At 45.8% G+C, this 26595-nt stretch overlaps 2 protein-coding genes across 6 annotated transcripts in view; one reads left to right on the top strand and one right to left on the bottom strand.

Moving 5' to 3' along the window:
* Positions 1-6022: 6022 nt before the first annotated feature.
* On the bottom strand, positions 6023-25486 carry GPN1 (GPN-loop GTPase 1). The gene is made up of 7 exons (XM_068143120.1): positions 25347-25486; positions 25161-25254; positions 9084-9123; positions 7574-7640; positions 6840-6877; positions 6214-6309; positions 6023-6111 (listed from the first exon to the last, which is right to left on the bottom strand). Exons 1-6 carry the CDS (start codon positions 25419-25421, stop codon positions 6225-6227), a joined length of 399 nt encoding a protein of 132 aa, XP_067999221.1. The 5' UTR covers positions 25422-25486; the 3' UTR covers positions 6023-6111; positions 6214-6224.
* ZNF512 (zinc finger protein 512) overlaps positions 25459-26595 on the top strand; it is an 18162-nt gene continuing 17025 nt past the window's right edge. For 2 of the 5 annotated variants that reach the window (XM_068143115.1, XM_068143113.1), the window contains exons 1-2: positions 25459-25537; positions 26380-26438. In XM_068143115.1, the coding sequence (XP_067999216.1) occupies positions 25493-25537; positions 26380-26438 (104 nt within the window). In that variant the 5' untranslated portion in view covers positions 25459-25492. The other 3 variants (XM_068143116.1, XM_068143118.1, XM_068143117.1) reach the window with 3 other exon arrangements.

Here is a 26595-nt window from a genome sequence, read left to right as displayed (position 1 = left end):
GAAATAAATCACCTTTGGATCCCAGCCATCACCTAAAGTTACTCTCTTCTCCGGCGGAATCCTAAAACCCTTTATCTCAATTGGGAGAGTGGTGGAGGTAACATTTCTGTATCTCACTGGCCATAATAAATCAATACATTTTCCATACCATAGTCTAACTCTATACATAACCCACAAATAAATTGTCCGCACCAAATATTTACCCAGGTAATCCAAAATCAAACCCAAACAATATCTGTAAACCAGAGCCCCAAAAATTGAAGAATAATCGCTCTACAAACCACAACACCTTCATGTTTGCTAATTCAGCTAGAAAACACTAAATCAATCAAGTAATAAATTAAGCTAATTATCTGCCGCACGTTGGGTAAGCCAAGAAAAAAAAAATGTCGTAGGGTTGGAAGGGTAAAGCCAAGAAGCTTCCTCCCTCCCCCCTGTAAAGTAAAGGGAAGGAAAAATTGAAGGGAAAGGAAAAAAAAACTCACAGCTGAATTAGCAAAGCAATGGGTGCTGTATATTTACAAAGCAGGGAAACGCAGGGGAATTTACAGAATTTACAATATTTACAATATATACAAAGATATACAATAAAGTAGCACAGAAATGAGAGTTCTCCCCTCTGCTGAGGGGGTTCCCCACCTCCGATTCCCCCTCTCTCCCCCTTTCCCTAGAGCAGGTTAGAAAGAGAGAGAAAGAGAAAAAAAGTTAGAAGCAGTTATGTGTTAATTGGAAAGCAGTTAATACAGGCCTTGCAGCTTATCAGTTTCAAGGTCAAGCCTTGGCCGAAAGCCCAGAACAGCGAGCTGCTGCCGAAGGAGGGGAGACAGAACTGAACTGGAAAAGTGCAGGAAAGCCCAAGATACCCTGCTGCACTCCCAGTTCAGAAGGTGCTTCCTCCCAATCTACCAAATAAATTAGTTAGAATAGAATAGAATAGAATAGAATAGAATAAACCAGGTTGGAAGAGACCTTCAAGATCATCGCGTCCAACCTATCACCCAACACCACCCAATCAACTAACCCATGTAACCAAGCACCCCGTCAAGTCTCCTCCTGAACACCTCCAGTGACGGCGACTCCACCACCTCCCCAGGCAGCCCATTCCAATGGGCAATCACTCTCTCCGTGTAAAACTTCCTCCTGACCTCCAGCCTGAACTTCCCCTGGCGCAGCCTGAGACTGTGTCCTCTTGTTCTGGTGCTGGCTGCCTGGGAGAAGAGACCAACCTCTGCCTGTTTACAACCTCCCTTCAGGTAGTTGTAGAGAGCAATAAGGTCACCCCTGAGTCTCCTCCTCTCCAGGCTAAGCAGCCCCAGCTCCCTCAGTCTCTCCTCATAGGGCTTGTGTTCCAAGCCCCTCACTAACTTCGTTGCCCTTCTCTGGACTCGCTCCAGCAAGTCAACATCCTTCCTAAACTGAGGGGCCCAGAACTGGACACAGTACTCGAGGTGTGGCCTAACCAGTGCAGTGTACAGGGGCAGAATGACCTCCCTGCTCCTGCTGGCCACACTGTTCTTAATGCAGGCCAGGATGCCATTGGCCCTCTTGGCTGCCTGGGCACACTGCAGGCTCATGTTCATCCTACCATCAACCAGCACCCCCAGGTCCCTCTCTGCCTGGCTGCTCTCCAGCCACTCTGACCCCAGCCTGTAGCACTGCATGGGGTTGTTGTGGCCAATGTGCAGAACCCGGCACTTGGATGCGTTAAATCTCATGCCGTTGGATTCTGCCCATCTGTCCAGCCTGTCGAGGTCTCTCTGCAGAGCCTCTCTACCCTCTAGCAGATCAACACCTGCCCCCAGCTTGGTGTCATCAGCAAATTTACTGATGATAGACTCAATGCCCTCATCCAGATCATCAATAAAGATGTTAAAGAGGATGGGGCCCAGCACTGATCCCTGGGGGACTCCGCTACTGACTGGCTGCCAGCTGGATGTGACACCATTCACCACCACTCTCTGGGCTCGGCCATCCAGCCAGTTCCTAACCCAGCTCAGAGTGCTTCTGTCCAAGCCATGGGCTGACAGCTTGGCCAGGAGTTTGCTATGGGGGACGGTGTCAAAGGCCTTGCTGAGGTCCAGGTAGACTACATCCACAGGCCTCCCCACATCCACCAGGCGGGTCACCTGATCATAGAAGGAGATCAGGTTGGTCAGGCAGGACCTGCCCTTCCTAAATCCATGTTGGCTGAGCCTGATCCCTTGGCCATCCTGTAAGTGTTGTGTTATTGCACTCAGGATGACCTGTTCCATGATCTTGCCTGGCACTGAGGTCAGGCTGACAGGCCTGTAATTCCCTGGCTCATCCAACCGGCCCTTCTTATGGATGGGCACCACGTTGGCCAGCTTCCAGTCCTCTGGAACCTCGCCAGTGAGCCAGGACTGCTGAAAAATGATGGAGAGTGGCTTGGCCAGCTCCTCTGACAGCTCCCTCAGCACCCTAGGATGGATCCCATCTGGTCCCATGGACTTGTGGGGATCCAGGCGGCTGAGCAGATCACCAACTACCCCATTTTGGAACAGTGGAAAACTATGCTGCTCCCTGGCTCCTTCTGCCAGCTCTGCAGGCCAGCTGTCTGGAAGACATTCTGTCCTGCTGGTAAAAATTGAGGCAAAGAAGGTGTTAAGTATCTCTGCCTTTTCCTCATCCCTTATCACAACGTTCCCCTCCGTGTCCACCAAGGAGTGGAGGTTGTCTCTGCCCTTCCTCTTACTATTAATGTATTTATAGAAGGACTTTTTGTTGTCCTTCACAGCAGAGGCCAGACTAAGCTCCAAATGCGCTTTTGCCTCCCTAATTTTCTTCCTGCAAGACCTAGCAACATCCTTAAATTTTTCACGGGTTGCCTCCCCTTTCTTCCAAAGGTGATACACCCTCTTTTTTTCCCTTAGTTCCATTAAAAGTTCTTTAACCATCCAGGCTGGCCGTCTGCCCCGGCGGCTCATCTTCCGGCACATTGGCACAGCCTGTCCCTGAGCCTTCAACAGTTCTTCCTTGAAGTAGGACCAGCTCTCCTGGACCCCTTTGTTTTTAAGGGCTTTATCCCAAGGAACCCTCTGAATTAGTTCCTTGAGTAGCCTGAAGTCTGCCCTCCGGAAATCCAGAGTGGAGGTCTTCTTGCTGCCCTTCCTAGCTTGACCAAATAATGAGAATTCAATTATCTCGTGGTCACTGGCCCCTAAGCACCCTCCGACCACCACATCACCCACCAACCCTTCCCTATTGGTGAAGAGGAGGTCAAGCATAGCCTTGCCCCTGGTAGGCTCTCGCAGCACCTGGGATAAGAAGCTGTCCTCCATGCATTCTAAGAACCTCCTAGATTGCCACTTCTCTGCTATGTTAAGATCCCAGCAGATATCAGGCAGTTTAGATCCTTCTTTTCGTTTACAAACATCCGTCCACCATATTCCCTTTCTTAAGGGGACAGCCTCAAATGGTCACAGTGAGTCATTCGCCATTGGAACAGGCTGCCCAGGGAGGTGGTTGAGTCACCGTCCCTGGAGGTGTTCAAGAGGGGATTGGACGTGGCACTTGGTGCCATGGTATAGTCTTGGGGTCTGTGTTGATAGGTTGGACTCGATGATCCTCGAGGTCCTTTCCAACCTTAGTTATACTGTGATACTGTAACTGGAAGTGTTCAAGGTCCCTTTGAGGGTCCCTTCCAACTCAAGTCATTCCATAATTCCCCTCCAAACTAAGTATCAAAGAGACACAGCAATCCAAGTAGATGGACTGCATCTTCAGCTTTTCTTACCTGCAGGCATACAGCATGTTGGACATAAAGGTGATAGGGTTAGTACTGCGAGAGGTGTCCATCACATAAACATGAGGTCTGTGTTGATAGGTTGGACTTGATGATCCTCGAGGTCTCTTCCAACCTTGGTTATACTGTCATCTCACCAGCACGGACTAGAGGTGCAGAATCCCTTTCTTTCTCCTGCTGTCCACACTGCTGGGGACGCAGTCCAGGATACAATCACCTTTCTGGGCTGCAGATGCACATAAATGAAATCTTTAGGGGTTTGTTACCTAAGCAGGTACCCCAGAATAATTGTTAGGTTATTCAATGAAATTCCCCAGCACCTCCAAAGAACTCAGAGAGATACTGCAAGGGGTGGGAATGAACAAATAATACATTGTTCAGATTCTCCCAGGCCCATCACAGGAGAGCCATCAAACTACGAAAGACCCATCTCAGTAAGCCTGGAGGAACCCAGGGGTACATTGGCCTTGGTTGTGAGAAGTGAACATTCCTTCAAATCAAAGGAGTGGGTGCATGAAGCAGTAGCTTCAGCAAGTATTCACTGGATCGGGGACAAAAGGCATCACCTTACCTCTTATCCAGTCCTGTGCCAAGCACTGCAGAAACACCAACCACCTGTAAGAGAAAAACACACCCCACAACTAAAGAACTAAGTTTTTAGGTAGCTCCTGAATGATCACAGCTGGAAAAGACTAAGTGGTATCTTAAAAAAAAACAATCAAACTCTAACTTCAAATAATAAGGGAATCTAATGATACCTATTTAACTATCACAGTGGGACAAGGGTATGCAGTAATGCTTTCTCTACCTGCTGTTAATGTTTCCTGCATCTAGGTTTTGATTGTAGGGGCTTTTTCAGTTGGTTGGTTTGGCTTTTTTGTTTGTTTGTGTTTGGTTGGTTGGTTTTGGTTTGGGTTTTTTGTTTGATTTGGTTTTTGGTTTCCCCCTGTGGGTTGGTTGGTTTGTCTGTCAATCTTCTTACTTTCCCTCTTGCCTTCTCTATCTTACTTTACTCAAGAACCTGGATTTTCCTATCTGTTTCAGACATTTTACCAGGACAGCCAAGGAGAAGCAGCAGTTAAAAACCTGATTCTGCACCCATCCTTGTACCTCCAATCTTAATATCTCACAAAAATATAGCACATACAACAATAATGACCAAACATGATGAGAAAGGGCAATTCAAAAGAAAGATCAGGTCCTACTTCTGCTTACTTGGCTGTTGTCACTAATTCAAGTTCTCATTCCGAACCTAGTATTAAGTGGTTAGTATGATTGGTGCAATATCAGCCTACAAGAATTAAGAAGCTAACTAGACCACAAGAGCTGACCTTTTGCCTCTGAAGCTCTAATACTCTGTATTTAACTGAAGCACATTTTAAAGGTACCCAGTCCAAGCCCCAGAACAGCAGGAGATGGAGAATGTAACCAGTTGCTATGGAAATACATTCAAAATGCACATCTGCTTCTAATTTGAACTTGTCTGTCATTACACTTCTGGCCATTTGCTCTGCTTTAGTGCAATTATCTAAATACACCCTTAATTAAGACTATTACTAGGCAGTATTTGGTGACCCTTAGGAAGCTTAGATCCTCTAATGAAAATTCTCCCTCTTTTTCATAAAAAAAAGAAAGGGACATAACTGCACACTTTCAAAGGGAAGATTTTTTCCAACACAATCTTGCATTGTATCAATAGCACAGTAAATATATAGACAAGCATTACTCCAGCACTGTGCCAATATATATTAACATTTGCACTTTCATTGCACTTCTGAAGTACAAGCTGCCTTCTACTCTATAACCCTCTGTACATGTCCATCTTCCCAGTCTACTGCTCTAACAGATATGAGATGCAGACTAACAGCTGTGAGTTATACATAGAATATACCAGGTTGGAAGAGACCTTCAAGATCATCGTGTCCAACCCATCAACCAATCCAACCCAGAATCAGTTGTTCATTTCCATTGCCTTTTGTTTATAATATCCATAAAGCCATTTACTTGCTGTTCCTTAAGTGATGAAGAACACAATTAGCTGAACCCTTTTAGCACAGACTATAGGATCAGTATCATCCTCCAGTGTATAGTGTCATCAGGACCTTAGTTATACTGTGATACTGTAACTGGAAGTGTTCAAGGTCCCTTTGAGGGTCCCTTCCAACTCAAGTCATTCCATGATTCCCCTCCAAACTAAGTATCAAAGAGACACAGCAATCCAAGTAGATGGACTGCATCTTCAGCTTTTCTTACCTGCAGGCATACAGCATGTTGGACATAAAGGTGATAGGGTTAGTACTGCGAGAGGTGTCCATCACATAAACAACAACTGAAGGAAAAGAGGAAGCCTGGAAACACAATGTAAAACATGCTTTAGTTAGAAGTACATTCTGCTCAACAGCCACTTCTGTCGCACAGCCTCACTGTGAAGACTCATAGAGGACACTTACCAAGGCTTCTGTTATGATGGTTCCTGATGCTGACCAGGTGAATACCTCAATTTGCCCTGGTGTGTCAATAATAACATACCTGGTAAGAAGTCACCACTGACAAACAATTAAGGGAAAATTAGTAAGCACAAGTTCCTATTCTGACTAATTAAAAAAGGCACATAATGGTGAACCACACAATTATTCTGACACACATCCAAAAAGCTTCTTCAAAACAGTGACAAGATTTATGGGTATGCCTGAAAATTTCCTGTATGAATTTTGTTATCTAAGAAGCAAGTATTCTCTTCTGATTCTATTAAAGTTGAGGGCTTCGATTTGACAGACACTTAGTACTGCAAACTCTTCAGAAGAGGAATTAATTGTTGCCTATTTGAATAGTGCATGAGAAAAAATGACAGTGTAAAGAAAGACAAGAAAAGCAGAACTGGAACCAGCAGACATTTCTCTGACACATCTGAAGAAAGCCTAGTTTATCTGTTCTAATTCTATGCCCTTGTCCACACAAAATTCATACCAAGGACAAAAAAAAAACAACTAGAAAATATGCAGAGAACCATTTAAGGATTATACATGAGGTTTCCAAATTGATCCCAGAAAAGCAGAACTGGGCAGAATGTACTCACTTGGATGCATTTTGTCTTTTTTCAATAAACTTCATCACCTGATTGAAAAAGAAGTAGCATACGTTGCATTTAGGCTCACAACAGGAAACTTTCATTATCATTTCATAAAAGAAACTGCATTATCTTGCACAGCTGCCTCTATGTACCCAGAGAAGATTAAAAGTCTCTAAGCTCTTCAATGTGTGAAAATGCCCTGTTAAGGACAGGTGGGTAACACTCACAACCTTGATTTTGTCTGTGCGCTCATACATGAGTGAAGAAAAGGGACAACAAATGCAGTTGCTCCCCACCTTTCTACTAAGAGACTGTGTGCTCTGTCTCTTGCATATGTTCCCATCCCAGCATCATTATGATTTAAGAGAGTAACCAGTAATCAAATAACTCATCTCCAGAAGCAAGCTTCCCTCCTTCAAAATCAGCGCATTCATGTGGAAGATTTTGTCGTGAACACGGTGCAACAGAACAGTTATGTACAAAGACTAAGGGATGCTCTCCACATATGGCTTCTAAATTTTACTTTTATAAGAGCTGAAAAACTGAACTGTCTAAAATGAAAGCTGATGCACTTTGGCTGCTTTGGAAAACACGTGGTTTGTATGGGGAATACTCCCAACTCCAGGGAACTATTAAGAGAGTGACCAAACACAGTGGTTCCTGAGACTCCAAACACTCATGCCCCACAGCCTCCCAGCAAAGGGTTCCTAGCACAGTATTAGAGAGGAAACACCTCATACCTGATCAAATCTTGTAGCAAAGAGATTGAGAGAGGTCACGATTCCACCGTTTGGGCCCAGCCCATATCTGGACATTTAATTTAGGAAAGATGACTAGTCAGAGCACAGAGGCCTTCTTTTTCAGTGGTGACAACAGCTGGCCACATACAATGCACACCGGATACCTTGCAACAGAGACAATACCCCTCTCACACAATTAATTCTTCTAAGCAATGCAGTAGTAGCATGACAAACACTTGTGACTGACCATAGGAAAAGGAGCTGTGCCATGGCATCTCCCTGCCATTATTCCAGCATTATCACCCTGGACAAAGAGAAGTTATACCTGTGTGTATACATCAAAGCCATCTTTGTCTTCTCCAAAAGATTTAAAACACAACCGGTAACTCAGAATTTTACAACACCCTGAACACACTTGATTTTAACAATTTATGCTCCACAAGGTAATTAAAAGATTTTCTGCACAAAGAAATTTTAGCATAATTAAGATGACACTGGGAATGAATGGTGAAAAGATAATCCAAGTTTGAGCTTAAAGGTGAACATTTCAAAATCATTTTTAATGCAGAGAGATCCATGTACTAATGAGGAAAAAATATATATACTTTTTTTAACTGCATAAGAAGTAGTCCTGACCCATCAGTACATGCTGTCTTCTAGGGCAACTGCTCCTGATATCCAAACAGGAGGCCAGACACCTGCCTTAAGCACTACTTAATGAGATACTGTAACTCCAGCAATGGTAAACAAACACAGTAAAGAAAAACCACACACCTGCACACCAAACTGAAATTGGTACTTGGCTAGTTTGCTGATGACTCCAAATCAGACAACCTAAATCAAGAATCCATCCCCCTATCATCTTTAACCTTGTCTAAAAGTCCATCCCAACAACTACAACTGTGTATTACCTCCATCTGCACAAGCTATTGCTCAGGAGACAAAAGACCATCATACCCCTCTGGAAGTGCCATCACTTTAGAGTTAACACAACTGAACCACAGTCAGCAAAATGCTGTTCAGCAAGAGCCAACAATGTCTCTGAGATTCAGAAAGACAACAGTGGTTTGATTATGGTCAAACAAGGTGGAAATACAGGCAACAGGAATTTATGTATTTGCTTGTAACAAATAAAATTTGACATGTTACAACAGGGGCAAGAGGCTGCTGGCTTCCACAAAGGATGATACAAGCTCTTTGAAAGAATAGCGGGGGGGGGGAGGGAAATGGGAGCAAAGTGCCTATTATTCGTAAAAATGTACTATTAGGCAGAATCTCCTAGGATAAAATCACACAGGATAAAATAACCTAGGGAGTACCAAATCTTGCAGAGTATGTTTCTAACTTCACCAGACATCTGTAGTGAAAAACTTGATCTTCATGCAACATTCTGGATCACTGCAAACCCCCTGATGCCTCCTGCCCCCTGCATTGTGGTGTGCAGAAGTGATGGTCTACTGCTACAAAACCTGAGATTTTAAATATCATCATCTAGATGAAAAAAGGATACTGTTTCATGACTTCTTTGTACTTCACAGTGTCCCTGATATATACAGGAGAAAGACATATAAATACTTTTAGAATAGAAATTATAAAATATTCCTCTCAATCAATTTGCTGATAGGTGAAAGCTCTTCTTTTTCAAGCAAGTCTTCTGTCTCAGTAACAGATCTAGCACCACCAGGAAAACATCTCCCGAACAGAATAAACAAGATCCTACAGATCAGCTACGCTCTCAACACACACAAAACCCAATTTAATCACCTGAGGCACCACCATTTTGATGAACAGAAAAGTCTCATTAACAGAATAACAGAGTTGATAAGAATTTTCTGCTTGTTAGCTGAAATGCTGGAATGCAGGGAGGGGGAGAGGGGTTGGCAGACAGCCTTTGGATAGATAAGGAATAGCAGTATTTTTCAGTGATTCACTTCTGTTAGTCTTGGACAAGATGATCTTTTGTATAAGATAAAGGACACCTGCATGATATGTATACTTCTGCTATTTTTAGATAGATAAGCTTTGTATAGATAGGAAGCATCTGGACCTCTGTCATTATAGACAGATAACTTTTTGTATAAAAGTTTGCCCAAAACTCTCTGAAGATACACAGGTCTTTTGAAATTATTCTACCTGTGTCAGGCGCGCCAGAATAGAAGCATAACACAAGAAACTTACTGAGTCTCTTGTGTGTCATTCTCTAAGTCAATTTGGCGACCGCGGCAGGACGACTCTGTTTGGCTGCAGGACCTGCTGAGGAGCCGGACCTCTCAGGGCCCGCCGAGAAATTCTCGAGGAGAGCTCCGCTGCTCATCAGATCGCTGCAGGAACAGACAAGACTGCCAGCAAAGAGAAGGTATGCTTCTATAAAAGGGGTAGCTCCGTAAGTCGTGAGGGGACGCCCTGCGCAGGAGAGAGGGATTTATTGCACCCCTAGGTAAAAGAGCTCTTTGGTTGGGACCAGGGGGGTCCCCAAAGGGAATTATAAGTATCGTTTAAGTGTGTGAGGGGCCAAGAGGGTCCCTAAAGAACATAAAGTACTAGAGGTTTTGAATGTGTGGCTGAATGTGTGTGGCCAATAACTGTGTGCTAAGGACCGGTCATAATTGTTGTAGTTGTATTTGTATTGTGTTCTGTGTGCTGTAAAAAGACAGTACTGTGTCGTATTGTGTAAAATGGGAGGGAGACAAAGTAGTGAGATCCCAAGACATAGCCCACTTGGTTGTATACTTGCCCACTGGGGGGAAATTGGAGGCCCCCCAGGAGGGTCAACAAATCAAAAGACTCTAATTAAATTTTGTACCCGGTGGTGGCCATTATATAAATTAGATGGTGGAGAGAAATGGCCTGTAAATGGGAGTCTGGAGTATGATACTTTACTGCAATTGATGTTGTTTTTAAGAAGAGAAAAGAAATGGGATGAGACAATATATGCTGATATGTTTTTCTATCTCCGAGAGCATCCGGAGTTTCAAAGGGACTGTGGTGTTAGAGCTCCCTCTGATCCAATGGTTTTGGCCCTTGAAAAAGAAAACAAGGCCAAGAATAAGAGGCAGACACAGTTGAAAAGGTGTTGCTCTGCGTGTAGCATAGGGCAGAGGTGTCTTAAACTTGAGGAAATAAAAGACCTGCCTGAATTTTACCAATCTCCAGGAAAACTGCAAGAAGTAGTGACAGAGAGTTTGGAAAATAATGTCGGAAGTTTTGGGAGTGGCAGTAATTCAGAGAGTGATACTGGAGTCAGTTCCCAGAGCTATGCTCAGGGAAGCCCAGTGGCAAGAAGGACCCGAGGACAGCAAGCAAATGCCCTGGCTTCCCAGGTACTCATTCAAGCCCCCCTGCGACAAGCAGTAGGGCCTGAGGGGGACCCAGTCTGGATTAAGGTGCCTTTTACAAGTCATGATTTGGATAGTTGGAGAGAAAAGGCTAAAAATTATCATAATGATCCCACAGGGACAGCTACACATTTTCATAGTTTCATAGTTTCATTCAGGGTTGGAAGGGACCACAAGGATCATCTAGTTCCAACCCCCCTGCCATGGGCAGGGACACCCCACACTAGATCAGGCTGGACAGAGCCTCATCCAGCCTGCTCTTAAACACCCCCAGGGACAGGGCCTCGACCACCTCCCTGGACAACCCATTCCAGGGTTTCACCACTCTCATGGTGAAGAACCTCCTCCTCACATCTAGCCTGAATCTCCCCACCTCCAGCTTCATTCCATTCCCCCTAGTCCTGTCACTACCTGAGATCCTGAGAAGTCCTTCCCCAGCCTTCCTGTAGGCCCCCTTCAGCTACTGGAAGGCCACAATTAGGTCACCTCGGAGCCTTCTCTTCTGCAGACTGAACAGCCCCAACTCCTTCAGTCTGTCCTCATAGGAGAGGTGCTCCAGCCCTCTGATCATCCTTGTGGCCCTTCTCTGGACACACTCCAGCACCTCCACATCCCTCTTGTAATAGGGGCTCCAGAACTGGACACAGTACTCCAGGTGGGGTCTCACCAGGGCTGAGTAGAGGGGGAGGATCACCTCCCTCGACCTGCTAGCCACACTTCTCCTGATGCAGCCCAGGATCTGATTGGCTTTGCGGGCTGCAAGTGCACATTGAGAGCTCATGTTGAGCTTTTTGTCCACCAGCACCCCCAAGTCTCTCTCCTCAGGGCTACTTTCCAGCCAGTCACTGCCCAGCCTGTATTTGTGCCTAGGATTGCCTCGACCCAGATGCAGGACCCTGCACTTGCTCTTATTGAACCTCATGAGGTTGGCTTGTGCCCACCTCTCCAGCCTGTCAAGGTCCCTCTGGATGGCCTCCCTTCCCTCCAGCATGTCTGCTGCACCACACAGCTTGGTGTCATCAGCAAACTTGCTGAGGGTGCACTCAATGCCACTGTCCATGTCACCCACAAAGATGTTGAACAAGACAGGTCCCAGGACTGATCCCTGAGGGACTCCGCTTGTCACTGGCCTCCACTGGGACATGGAGCCATTGACAGCCACTCTTTGGGTGCGGCCATCAAGCCAGTTCCTTATCCATCTAGTGGTCCACCCATCAAACCCACGTGTCACCAGTTTGGAGACCAGGATGTGGTGCGGGACAGTGTCGAAGGCTTTGCTCAGGTCCAGGTAAATGACATCAGTTGCTCGCCCCTCATCTATTAATTTTGTCACCTGCTCATAGAAGGCCACCAGGTTGGTCAGGCAGGATTTGCCCTTGGCAAAGCCATGCTGACTGTTCCCAATCACCTCTTCACTATTCTTTTGAGCGAGTAGTGACTCCAGGAGGATCTGCTCCATGATCTTTCCAGGCACAGAGGTGAGACTGACTGGCCTGTAGTTCCCTGGTTCCTCCTTCTTACCCTTTTTGAAGATGGGGGCAATGTTTCCCCTTTTCCAGTCTGTGGGGACTTCACCAGATTGCCATGACTTTTGAAATATAATAGAGAGGGGTTTAGCAACCTCATCTGCCAGTTCTCTCAGCACCCGTGGGTGTATCCCGTCGGGTCCCATGGACTTGAACACTTTCAGGTTCTTCAGATGATCACGAACCTGATCTGCACTTACAATGGGCAGTTCTTCCTCCCCGTCCCTGGCTTTGACTTCCATAACATCAGGAGTGTGGCTAGAGGCCCTTGCAGTGAAGACTGAGGTAAAGAAGTTAAGTACCTCAGCCTTTTCCTCATCACTTGTGACCATGTCACCATTTTCCTTTCTGAGGGGGCCCACACCTTCCCTAGTCTTCTTCTTCCCATTAATATACCTGTAAAAGTTCTTAGTGTTCCCTTTAATCTCTCTGGCTAGATTCAATTCAAACTCTGCTTTGGCTTTCCTAACCAGGACTCTTGCTGCTCGGGCAGCTTCCTTATATACCCCCTGTTCTATTTTCGATTCATGGTTAGGCAGCACAATCCAGACGGGGATCATATCCAGTTATTATTAGAACAAATGACTGAAACAGAGAAACAATTAATTGAAAAACATGGATTGGAGCTTGCAACAGAAAGAATTCAAACCCGGGGAGGGGGGGCAAACATTGGAGATGTATTTCCACTCCAAAATGGAATACGAACAATGCCCTGCAAAGGACTAGATTGGAGGAATACCGGGAGTTTGTAGCCAGGGGAATAGAAAAAGCCATTCCGAAAGCAATTAACTGGTCTGTGTTATACTCAGTCAGACAAGGACCTGGTGAATCACCCTCAGAATTCTTAGATAAGCTGAGGGAAGTCATGAGGAAAAACACCTCTCTTGACCCCGGATCAGAAGTAGGTATACAACAACTGGTATCCCTATTTATTGGCCAATCTGCTAGCGATATCAGAAAGAAGCTGCAAAAGTTGTCACCCCCGCAGGGAAGGGATTTAGAGGCACTTTTGGATGTAGCATGGAGAGTATTTTCTAACAGGGAAGAAGAAAGTAGGAGAAAATAAAAGAGAATGTTGGTAGCAGCATTGCAGGAAAGTAAGGAGACTAAAGGGACTAATAGAGTGCGGTTGGAAAAGGATCAGTGTGCGATTTGCAGAAAGAAGGGACACTGGAAAAGAGAATGTCCAGAGAGGAAAAAGAAAAATAGAATACAGGCACAACTAGAAGAGGATGATTAGGGAGGACTGGAGGAGACTATAAATACCCTAGCAGATCCTCTGGTTATAATGAAGCTAGGGGAACAAGAAAATAAACTGGAATTCCTAGTGGACACAGGAGCAACCTTTTCAGTCTTAAATCAAGCACTGCTGCCTTTGGATGAGAGCTATGTTTCTGTGGTAGGGGCTACAGGTCAAACTGAGAAGGCATATTTTTTTAAACCTCTTAAATATAAATATGGTAAAACTTGGGGCTTACATAAATTTTTATATATGCCAAATGCCCCAAAGTCATTGCTGGGGAGGGATTTGTTGGAAGCATTGGGAGCTGAAATTAAATTTAATAAGGGGAAGGTAGAATTCAGAGTAAGGGAGGAACAGTTGATTGAGGTTTTAAGTCTTGCATTAATGAGCCCTCAACAAGAGAAAAACAGAAAAAGAGAAAGCATAAAAGATCAAGTATATCCTGGGGTTTGGGACACTGAGCAGCCTGGAAGGGCCAAAAATGCCCTACCTGTGATAATAGATCTTAAGCCTGGAGCTCAACCTGTTAGATTAAAACAATATCCTTTAAGGAAAGAAGATAGGGAAGGAGTTTTGCCTATTGTACAAAAATTCTTAAAGTATGGGCTGCTAACAGAGTGTGAATCAGCTTACAATACTCCAATTTTACCTGTAAGGAAAGCAGATGGAGGGTATTGGTTAGTGCAGGACCTAAGGGCTATAAATAAAATAACAAAGGATATCCATCCTGTGGTGGCAAACCCATATACCCTCTTGACTCAATTGAGAATAGAATTAGAATGGTTTACCGTCTTGGATCTAAAAGATGCCTTTTTCTGTTTACCCCTGGCCCCTGAGAGCCAGCCACTGTTTGCCTTTGAATGGGAGAACCCAGAAACTAACCCAAAGTGTCAATTAACTTGGACAGTCTTGCCCCAAGGATTTAAGAACAGCCCTACTGTCTTTGGAAATCAGCTCGCAAAAGAATTAGAAAAGTGGAACAGGCCAGAAGGCAACGGAGCTCTGCTACAGTATGTAGATGACATCCTGCTGGCCACCCAGACCAGAGCAGAATGTGAAAGATGGACTGTGAGTATGCTGAATTTCCTGGGACTTAATGGGTACCGAGTTTCCCCGCAGAAGGCCCAAATAGTACAGCAGCAAGTAACCTACTTGGGATATGAATTAACAGCAGGACAACGAGTGCTGGGCCCTGAAAGAAAGGAGGCCATCTGTTCTATTCCACTTCCAAACACAGTAAAGGCACTCCGAACCTTTTTGGGAATGACAGGGTGGTGCCGGTTGTGGATTTATAATTATGGCCTGCTTGTGAAACCCCTCTATGAATTATTGAAAGAGACTGATAAGGACTTGCAATGGAATGGAGAAGCTGAACAAGCTTTCCGTACCTTAAAGAAGGAATTGATGAGGGCACCAGCACTAGGCCTACCTGATGTCACTAAACCTTTTTTATTGTATTCCCATGAAAGCCAAGGGATAGCACTCGGAGTCCTAGCACAAACCTTAGGACCCTACCGAAGGGCGGTGGCATACCTCTCTAAACAACTGGATGAGGTAAGCAAGGGATGGCCAGGATGCCTGAAAGCTGTGGCAGCAGTTGCAATTAACATTCAAGAGTCTCGAAAGTTCACAATGGGGCAGAAGATCACAGTCCTAGTATCACACACCATCTCTGCTGTTCTAGAAGCCAAGGGAGGACACTGGCTGTCTCCACAACGATTTCTTAAATACCAAGCCATCCTAGTGGAGCAGGACGATGTAGAAATTAAAGTTGCTAACTTTGTCAATCCAGCCTCTTTCCTCCAGGGTGGTGATGGAGAACCAGTTATTCACGATTGTTTGTTAACAATTGAGGCCACTTATTCCAGCAGACCTGACCTGAAGGAAGAACCCCTAGAAAAGGCAGACCATAACTGGTACACTGATGGAAGCAGTTTTGTGATCCAGGGAGAAAGAAAAGCTGGGTACGCTGTAACTACAGGAGAAGAGGTAATCGAGGCAGAAGCCCTACCAAGTAACACCTCCGCTCAAAAGGCAGAGATAATAGCACTCACCAGAGCTCTTGAGCTTTCCCGAGGGAAAAGTGCAAACATATGGACTGACTCCAAGTATGCCTTTGGGGTGGTACATGCCCATGGAGCCATTTGGAAAGAAAGAGGACTGTTGACATCTCAAGGAAAAGGTATTAAACTTGCAGAAGAAATACTGAGGCTGCTAGAAGCAGTGCAGAAGCCAAGCAAAGTAGCCATAATGCACTGCAAAGCACACCAAAAAGGGAATACTGGTCAAGAAAGAGGCAACAGACTGGCAGATGAAACAGCTAAAAGGGTGGCCAGGGATGGGAGGAAGGTGTCAGAGTTTGTTTTGATCCCAGATGGTAAACTGTCAATTGAGCAAAAAGAGCCAGAACCTGTGTATAGCACAGAGGATCAGAAATTAATTAAAGACCTTTTGGGGAATAGGACAGGAAAGGGCTGGGCCAGGACACCAGATGGGAAATTAATCATTCCCACTAACCTTCTCTGGGCTTTTGTTCAGATGGAACACGCAAAGACTCACTGGGGAACAGAAGCCCTGTATCGAAAATTGGTTCAGGAGTGTATAGCACAGAAGTTATACACCACGGTCGAACAGGTAACCCGGCAATGTGAGGTGTGTCTTAAGGCTAACCCCAAAGTAAGAAGAGGAGTTAGACTGGGACAAATTAGCAAAGGAAATTATCCAGGACAACAATGGCAAACTGATTTTACTGAGCTCCCAAGAAAGGGGGGATACAGGTACCTGTTGGTACTCACTGACACCTTCTCTGGTTGGCCAGAAGCATTTCCCTGTCGCACAAACAAAGCACGGGAGGTTACTAAGGCAGTGTTACAAGAGATAATACCTCGTTTTGGGGTACCTGCTGCTATTTCCTCAGACAGGGGACCTCATTTTGTGGCCAAGGTGGTACAACAGGTGAGCAAAATTTTAGGGATTGATTGGCAACTCCACACCCCCTACAATCCACATTCGGGTGGGCAAGTGGAGAAAATGAACCATTTGATCAAAAACCAGATAGTAAAAATTGGACAGGAAGCAAACCTTCCTTGGCCACAAGCATTACCAATTGCCCTGTTGTGAATTCGAACTAAGCAAAGAATAAAGGAAGGGTTGAGCCCATTTGAAATCCTGTTTGGAAGACCTTATGTAGTAGGAACTATGGACCCTTCTGAACCAGGGCAATTTAGAGAGGAAATGTTGAACAAGTATGTTCAGCAAATTTATAAGAACCTGAGCATTGTTAACAAACAGGTGATTGGAACCAATGTGAGAGGGTTAGACAGACCAGTCCATGATGTGGAACCTGGAGATTATGTCTATGTCAGATCTCTTTCAGAGAACCCTCTGGAGCCCAAGTGGACCGGACCATATCAGGTGTTACTGACATCCTTCACAGCCATCAAAATCAAGGAACAAGCTGCTTGGATTCACCACACCAGAGTCAAGAAGACTTCAGCAAAAGAATGGAAACTTGAATCCCAGGGACCCCTGAAGCTCAAGCTGTATCGATAATTGTGATTTGTTTGTTGGTTGTTACTATTGAGGGATGGGAAGGAAATAGGTACTGAAATGTTAGTCAAGAATTGGCTTTGTAAACTAATCTCCCTAACTGTTGGATAATACTACTGTTAGTTTTGATTAAGATAATGATGTGTCGTGGGATGGAAGGGTAAGGCCGAGAAGCCTCCTCCCTTCCCCCTTGTAAGGTAAAAGGGAAAAAAAAATTGAAGGGAAAGGAAAAAAAAACTCGCAAGCTGAATTAGCAAAGCAGTGGACCTATATTTACAAAGCGATGTAGGGTTTGCAGGGGATTATTTACAAATTTACAATATCTACAATATATACAAAGATATACAACAGAGTAACACAGAAATGAGAGTAACCCCTCTCGGCAGAGAGGGGTCCCCCACCTCCGCTCTCCCCTCTCTCCCCCCCCTTTCCCCAGAATGGGATAGAAAGAGAAAGGAAAGAGAGGAAAAAAAAGTTAGAAGCAGTTCGTGTTAATTGGAAGGGAGTTAGTATACAGGCCTGTTATCTGGTTTTCAAGGCCGAGGCCTTGGCAGAAAGCCCAGCACAGGCAAAGCTGCTGCACGAAGCAAAGACGGAAGCAAGACTGACTGAGAAGTGCTGGAAATGTCCACTTCACTCCCACTTCAGAAGGTGCTTCCTCCCACTCGTCCAATGAAATTAGTTTAGACTATTCCTTCCGTTTACCAACTTCCATCCACCATGTTCCCTTTCTTAAGGGGGCAACGTCAACCGGCCACAGTCCACCCCTTCTAAACAATTTCATTGGCTGTTCATACTGTCCATCCAATCCAAAACGATATTTACAGTTCATGAGTAAAGTTCATAGTCCATTCCGGCTATGCTCAGATGTAGATGATTCAAAAGTCCAAGAAAATCAGAAAATGAGAAAAATGGAAAACAGTTCATTTCTTCGCCGACGAAGCGAAGAAAAGGGAAACAGGGATTCTCAGGGTCTCTTAGTTGACTCAGGGCTCTCAGGGATCTCAGGGTTTGTGCACCGTAGATTCCTCATTGATTCTTCCTCTGGACGCGATGTAGCTGTACAACAGTTTGAAATTAACCTCTTTCAGCTAAAGTTAAATTTCTTTGTGGAATACACTGAATTTCACCATTCTCTTGCATTACCCAATAAGTGTGACCCGGACCTTCAGCTGAAACCACCCCTCGGATAGGCTTAGCCTCTCCTGAGGGTGGAAATACCCAAACAGTTTTACCTAACAGATTCTTTTCTCTAACAACAGGAATTCTATCACCTTCTACTTTCCGTAGCAAATCTGAATGTGCAGGTCCAGCTCGGTTCACTGAACCTCTACTATTTACCAGCCAGGTTGCTTGTGCTAAATGTTTTTCCCAGTTTTTCAAAGATCCACCTCCCATGGCTTTGAGAGTGGTCTTCAACAAACCGTTGTAGCGTTCAATCTTTCCTGAAGCTGGTGCATAGTAGGGAATGTGGAATATCCACTCAATACCGTGCTCTTTTGCCCAGCTCTTTACAAGGTTGTTCTTGAAATGAGTTCCGTTGTCTGACTCAATCCTCTCTGGAGTTCCGTGTCTCCACAGGATCTGTCTCTCCAGACCGAGAATGGTGTTGCGTGCAGTTGCATGTGGAACTGGATAAGTTTCCAACCATCCAGTGTTTGCCTCTACCATAGTAAGCACGTACTGCTTACCAGAACGAGAACGTGGTAGAGTGATGTAGTCAATCTGCCAAGCTTCACCATACTTGTACTTGGACCATCTGGCACCATACCACAAGGGCTTAAGTCGTTTTGCCTGCTTAATAGCAGCACAAATGTCACAGTCATGGATGACTTGCGTGATAGCATCCATGGAAATGTCTATGGATCTGTCACGAGCCCATTGGTATGTTGCATCTCTGCCTTGATGTCCTGACGAATCGTGAGCCCACCGAGCTAAGAATATCTCACCTCGGTGTTTCCAGTCGAGATCAAGATTAGAGTCCATGTCTACTTGAGAAACTCTTGCAGCTAGATCTGCCTGATGGTTGTGTTGTTGTTCCTCAGTAGCTTTGCTCTTAGGAATGTGAGCATCGATGTGTCTCACTTTCACTGGAATTCTCTCGATTCGATCAGCAATGTCCTGCCACAGGTTGGCTGCCCAAATGGGTTTTCCTTTTCTCTGCCAACCACTCTTCTTCCAGTTCTTTAGCCAACCCCATAGAGCATTGGCTACCATCCATGAGTCGGTGTAGAGATAAAGCATTGGCCATCTCTCACGTTCAGCCACGTCGAGAGCTAGCTGGACAGCTCTTACCTCTGCGAACTGACTGGATTCTCCTTCTCCATCTTTCGCCTCTGCAACTCGGCGTGTTGGACTCCACACTGCAGACTTCCACCTTCGCTTGTTCCCAACAAGACGACAGGAACCATCTGTGAACAAAGCATATTTCTTTTCATCATCAGAAAGGTCATTGTAAGGAGGAGCTTCCTCAGCACGAGTCACTTTCTCCTCTGGAGGTTTAGCACAGTTGATACCTTCAGGCCAACTTGAGATCACCTCCACTAGACCAGGTCTTTCAAGATTTCCCATTCGAGCTCTCTGTGTTATCAGAGCCATCCACTTAGACCAGGTTGAGTCTGTGGCATGATGTGGTGTGGAGCCTTTGCCTTTGAACATCCAATTCAAAACTGGTAGTCTGGGAGCTAAAAGAAGTTGTGATTCAGTTCCAATCACTTCAGAAGATGCTTTCACTCCTTCATAGGCAGCTAAAATTTCTTTCTCTGTTGGAGTATAATTAGCCTCTGAACCTCTGTAACCTCGACTCCAGAAACCAAGAGGTCGTCCACGTGTCTCCCCTGGAGCTTTTTGCCACAAGCACCAGGTTGGACCATTGTCACTTGCAGCCGTGTACAAAATGTTCTTAATGTCTGGACCATCTCGGACAGGTCCCAGACCCATTGCTTGAATCACCTCTTGCTTTATCTGGTCAAAGGCTGCTTGCTGTTCAGGTCCCCAGTGGAAATGGTTTCTCTTTCGAGTCACATCATACAGAGGTTTCACAATCTGACTATATCCAGGAATGTGCAGTCTCCAAAATCCCACTATCCCCAAGAAACGTAGGGTCTCTTGCTTGTTTGTGGGACTTGCCATGGTAGAGACTCTATTTACCACATCCACTGGAATGTGTCGGCGTCCATCTTGCCACCGCACTCCCAGAAATTGAATCTCTGTGGTAGGTCCTTTCACCTTGTCTCGTTTGATGGCAAAACCTGCATCCAGAAGAATGTCAATGATTTTGCTACCTTTCTTGAAGACTTCCTCAGCAGTTTTACCCCAGACGATGATATCATCGATGAACTGGATGTGTTCTGGAGCACCACCTTTCTCCAGAGCATCGTGGATCACTGCATGACAGATGCTTGAGCTGTGGATCCAGCCCATTGGCAGCCTGTTGAAAGTGTACTGGATTCCTCTCCAGGTGAAAGCAAACTGAGGCCTGCATTCCTGTGCTATGGGAATAGAGAAAAATGCATTAGCAATGTCTATGGTAGCATACCATTTGGCCTCTTTGGATTCCAGCTCATACTGTAGCTCCATCATGTCTGGTACTGCTGCACTCATAGGTGGTGTTACTTCATTCAGGGCTCGGTAGTCTACCGTCAGACGCCAGTCTCCATTCTGCTTCCGCACAGGCCATACTGGACTGTTGAAAGGTGAATGAGTTTTGCTGACGACTTTCTGACTCTCCAACTGACGAATCAGATTCTGAATGGGCAACAAAGAGTCACGGTTGGTTCTGTATTGTCTGTGATGCACAGTCTGAGAAGCAACCGGCAATTTAATGTCCTGTATCTTATGTTGTCCCACAACTGCAGATTCATCAGAAAGTTCGGGTCTGGCAGATAGCTTCAATTTTTGTCCATCAATTTCTATTGAAGCTACTCCAAAAGCCCATTTGTAACCTCTAGGGTCCTTGAAACGCCCTTCTCTCAGAAAATCAATTCCCAAAATACAAGGTGCATCAGGTCCGGTCACAACTGTATGCTTCCTCCATTGTTTACCAGTTAAACTTATATTAACCTCTACCTTACTTAACTCTTGAGATCCACCAGTGACTCCCAGAATAGTTATAGACTCCGATCCCTGATAATTTGATGGTATTATGGTGCACTGAGCTCCTGTGTCAACCAAGGCCCTGTACTTCCGAAATTGTGAAGTGCCAGGCCACTGGATGTACACATCCCAATAGATTCTATTATCTCTGTTATCCCTCTCCTCCCCCTGGCGGGAGGCAGGGCACCCCTAGTTATGTGGAACATGTGCACATGTGCATTGCACATAGTTTGCAGGGTTATAACTTTGCATGTTATAACTGGAGCCACTGTTGGAGCCATAAGAGTCGTTCTGGGGAACTGTGGAAGTAACAGCTACCCTTCTGGTATTGCTACCTTGGGTTCTGCCACTTTGCAATTCCCTCAGTCTCCTGAAAAGATTAGAAGTTGGTTGGCCATCCCAGCGGTTCATGTTCTCACCAAACTGATCACGCAGAGTTATCCAAATAGTTCTACGTGATTGCCTTGGTGGTCTGTTTTGGAATGACCTGTTTTGGAATGTCCTGTTTTGGAATGACCTCCTTGGAGGACGTGTATTCCTCACAGATGAAACTTGTACCCACCTGGAGGAAGAATTGAAATTATCCCTTTGTGCCAATTGGGATATGGAATCCTTTAACTCTCTTATGCAATTCTGAATATCACCAGACATAGTTTTAATGGCCGAAACCAAAGAACCACGTGTCATGCTATCCTCCAATTGTCTCATTTGATCACTGAATTGGCCAACCGTAGGAGAAGCTCCACCATAACTTCTTGACACAATTCTGCTTGCCAGAATGTTTGCATAATTGGAAGGAGCAAGTTTGATAATCTTTTTAGCAAGACCAATACCCACAGGAATGTCATCAGGATTCAGAGTTTCATGTTCACCATAGAGTAGCTCTCTAACAGCAAATTCTCTCAAGCGCTTAATTCCCTCATCTATGGTAGTCCAGGGTTTAGGATTCCATGGAAGATCATCTCGGGAAGGGTATCTCAGGGCAACCGCTATTAAAAGGCGTATCCACAGATTAACCTTACCGAGAGCTTCGCCTAGATGTCTATCTATTCCATTGTCCCTTGAGAGAGTTCCTAACTGAGCTGCTGACTTGTCTCCAACTGTTAGAGCTGAAGCACCTGTATCATAACACCTACTAAGCCAAGCTAGAACTGGCTCCTTATCTGCCCTGGTGAAATCTTTACGGACATTTCTCAATTCCTCCCGTGGTGACGAACAGTCTGTAATATCATCTTGATCTTCATCTCCCTGAATTCTTTGCCCATATAATCCTGCTGTCATTCTCCTAAGGATCTCTTTAAGCTGAGAACCACCTTTGCCAGCTGCTTTCCTAGCTTCATCTCTATCCTGCTTTGATCTCACTAGGTTAGCTAGATCTTTAAAACAAACCTTCTCTTCCTCCTGAGCAGGATCTTTTAGAGTAGAGGGCCCCTCACCAGGATCAGTCTCCTCCTCTTCTTCTCCATCTTTGCCCTTTCCAGCTCTAGTCTTTAAAGGAGCCATCTTGACTGGAGCTGTGTTTGAATTTACAGCCACCTTAATGGAAGCTGACAGGTCCTGAGATAAATCAGCTGCTGGGGCAGTGACTTCCGGTCCCACCGAGAGATTGGGTGGAAGTGACGTTGCTCCATTACTGGCCGACGGAGAAGAAGAAGAAGGAGAAGTAGTGGGAGAAGGAGTAGGTGCCATGTTGATACCAGCCGATGCCCTTGGCTGCTTGCTAGAATCAGCAAAGTCATTTAGAGCTGCCTTACCAATTAACTTTTTAGCCTTCTTTTTAACTGACACGGGTTCTCCACAGTCCTCGTCACTAGATGACTCTGGGACTGATCGAGAGCCACGGCGTTTTCTTTTTGATCTAGTTTTAATAACAAAACAAGCTCTGGACACCTTTCTCTCTCGACGTAAAGAAATCAGGAGATACACGATAATTATCACCAGCAGCAGAATTATAGACATGAGATAAATCACCTTTGGATCCCAGGCATCACCTAAAGTTACTGTCTCCTCAGGCGGAATCTTAAAACTCTTTATCTCAATTGGGAGAGTGGTGGAGGTAACATTCCTGTATCTCACTGGCCATAATAAATTAATACATTTTCCATACCATAATTTAACTCTATACATAACCCACATATAAATTGTCCGCACCAAATATTTACCCAGGTAATCCAAAATCAAACCCAAACAATATCTGTAAACCAGAGCCCCAAAAATTGAAAAGAATAATCGCTCCACAAACCACAATACCTTCATGTTTGCTAATTCAGCTGGAAAACACTAAATCAATCAAATAATAAATTAAACTAATTATCTGCCGCACGTTGGGTACGCCAATAAAAAAAATGTCGTGGGATGGAAGGGTAAGGCCGAGAAGCCTCCTCCCTTCCCCCTTGTAAGGTAAAAGGGAAAAAAAAATTGAAGGGAAAGGAAAAAAAAACTCGCAAGCTGAATTAGCAAAGCAGTGGACCTATATTTACAAAGCAATGTAGGGTTTGCAGGGGATTATTTACAAATTTACAATATCTACAATATATACAAAGATATACAACAGAGTAACACAGAAATGAGAGTAACCCCTCTCGGCAGAGAGGGGTCCCCCACCTCCGCTCTCCCCTCTCTCCCCCCCCTTTCCCCAGAATGGGATAGAAAGAGAAAGGAAAGAGAGGAAAAAAAAGTTAGAAGCAGTTCGTGTTAATTGGAAGGGAGTTAGTATACAGGCCTGTTATCTGGTTTTCAAGGCCGAGGCCTTGGCAGAAAGCCCAGCACAGGCAAAGCTGCTGCACGAAGCAAAGACGGAAGCAAGACTGACTGAGAAGTGCTGGAAATGTCCACTTCACTCCCACTTCAGAAGGTGCTTCCTCCCACTCGTCCAATGAAATTAGTTTAGACTATTCCTTCCGTTTACCAACTTCCGTCCACCATGTTCCCTTTCTTAAGGGGGCAACGTCAACTGGCCACATGATGTGTACTGGAAAGAGTGGTGTAGAATCCTACCAGAAGTATAAAAATTATAAACTCAGGCATGAGCTGGAAACAGGACATTCTTTTAAGAAAATATAGTATAGGAATATACTGTTGGCTGTAAGAAAGGGGGGAATTGATGAACAGAAAAGTCTCATTAACAGAATAACAGAGTTGATAAGAATTTTCTGCTTGTTAGCTGAAATGCTGGAATGCAGGGAGGGGGAGAGGGGTTGGCAGACAGCCTTTGGATAGATAAGGAATAGCAGTATTTTTCAGTGATTCACTTCTGTTAGTCTTGGACAAGATGATCTTTTGTATAAGATAAAGGACACCTGCATGATATGTATACTTCTGCTATTTTTAGATAGATAAGCTTTGTATAGATAGGAAGCATCTGGACCTCTGTCATTATAGACAGATAACTTTTTGTATAAAAGTTTGCCCAAAACTCTCAGAACACACACAGGTCTTTTGAAATGATTCTACCTGTGTCAGGCGCGCCAGAATAGAAGCATAATACAAGAAACTTACTGAGTCTCTTGTGTGTCATTCTCTAAGTCAATTTCAGGTAGATAGCAATAACTGCTTCAGTAGATTTTTTTTGTTAGATGATCAGCACCAATTACTGAAGAATAGACATGTCACTGTATTATTAGAGATCAAGCACTGGAACAGACACTTAACAGACACTTAACAGTCACTTAACCCCCACCCTTGTCCCGTTTCCCCGAAACACTGGAAAGCTGCACACCAAAATGGGTTGATTTATCGCAAACCAGACTTGCTCCCTGCTGGCGGATCCCTCCGACCCTGGACCCCCTCCTCATCCCTTCCTCACACTGGGCCCGGCCCGGGGCCCGGTCGGGACTCACCGATGTTGGCAGGAAAGGGCAGGTCATGCACGGCAGGATCCAAGTTGATCACGTACGGCGGACAGCGCTGCCCGTGCAGGTGGGCCGTGAGGCGCTATGGGAACACGAAGAGGCGTCAGGCCCAGCCGGGCACGGGGGAGAGACCGGGAGCTACACACAGCTGCCCCGCCTTCCGACGCTCCTCACCTGCACGAAGGTAGTTTTCCCGGAGCCCGTCATGCCCAGCACCAGCACGCCACTCGCTGCTGTTGCTGCCGCCATCTTCCCAGCACCCCCTTGTCCATCCGGGGCGCGGAAAGGACGGCGGCGGGGCGGACTCAGAGCGCCCCGCCATGATGCACCAGGAGCCCGTCTGTTGTTCTGCTGCCATCGGCCAAGTACGCGCAGTGGACTTCCCACGCTGAGTAGCCCAGTCGGGGCCTGGGGGGCAAGCGGGAGCCCCTCCCCGCCTCGAGGCTCGGGATTCGGCGAAGGCCGGAAGCGGCCAGAGACGACCGGGCGGACGCGCGGGCGGGGTGCGTGCTGACGTGGCGGTGGCCGCACCATGCGGGGTGGCGACAGCTCGGTGAGTGCCCACGGTCCTCGCCGCCGACTTCTGCCACCGCGAGATGGGATCCGCCGTCGGGGTCTCGGGAGCGGCCCGGTGCAGTCGCGGTGGGACTTGTGCTTTGTCCCGGGGGCTCCCTGGGTTCGGGACTGGAAAGAGATGAGAGGGCTCCCGACCCAGTGCGGCCTGACCGGATGAGCGGCTCCGGTCTGTTCATCGGCGGCTGGGCCCTGTCCCCGGGCGGCCGGCGGGAACGCCGGCTTCCGGTTTGAAGGCCTCGTCTTTTCACTGGTGCGGGGCAGCGGCGGGGCCCGCGGGAGAGCGGGACCAGCACATCCGCGGCTGAGAGCCGGGAGGGAGCTCGAGCAGCGTGCTGCTGGACCCGGCGCTCGCTGTGCTGGAGCCCGGAGTACACGAGGTAGCGGTGGTTAGGCCTTGGAGCAGGTTGTACGGAGAGGTTTTGGGTACCTCTTCCCTGGAGGTGTTCGAGGCCAGGTTACACGGGGAGAGGTTGGCACTAAGTGATCTTTAAGGTCTCTTCCTGCCAAACCATTCTATATTTCTAAAGTATGCAGGTAGAAATGTGTAGGCAATGGTGTTCAACTGAGAAGTGAAACATGCAAAAAAAGAAGAGGAATTGCACTGCTAATGTGAATTTTTCTGCTTTGTTAGGACACCAGGCCTGGACATCACAGGAAACAGATGGTCAAGAGGTCTCTGGGAAAGAAAAAGTATGTGAACATTTATTGTCTAGTTTGAGAGCAAGAAAAAAGCTAAGAGATTCGTGTTGGAAAGCCATGTCTGGTTTTAACGTTCTGAATTTTAAGAGCTGCAGTGATTTTGGTTTGGGTGATGAGAGCCTCATTTTTACTTTGCTTGTAGAAAAAG

The sequence above is a fragment of the Melanerpes formicivorus genome, unplaced genomic scaffold (genome assembly GCF_026170545.1).
Source record: "Melanerpes formicivorus ecotype bairdi unplaced genomic scaffold, bMelFor1.0.p_v2 SCAF_9, whole genome shotgun sequence".
NCBI lineage: Eukaryota > Metazoa > Chordata > Aves > Piciformes > Picidae > Melanerpes > Melanerpes formicivorus.
The sequence above is the reverse complement of the archived record's forward strand: the minus strand, read 5'-3'. Positions and strand labels throughout refer to the sequence as shown.

Excerpts from the sequence above, each read along its gene's own strand:
- GPN1 (XM_068143120.1), bottom strand. The coding sequence starts at position 25,421 with ATGGCGGCAGCAACAGCAGCGAGTGGCGTGCTGGTGCTGGGCATGACG. Across the intron at positions 25,255-25,346 it reads GGAAAACTACCTTCGTGCAG|CGCCTCACGGCCCACCTGCA; the intron begins GTGAGGAGCGTC and ends GTGTTCCCATAG. Across the intron at positions 6,878-7,573 it reads TTGCTACAAGATTTGATCAG|GTGATGAAGTTTATTGAAAA; the intron begins GTATGAGGTGTT and ends TTTTTCAATCAG.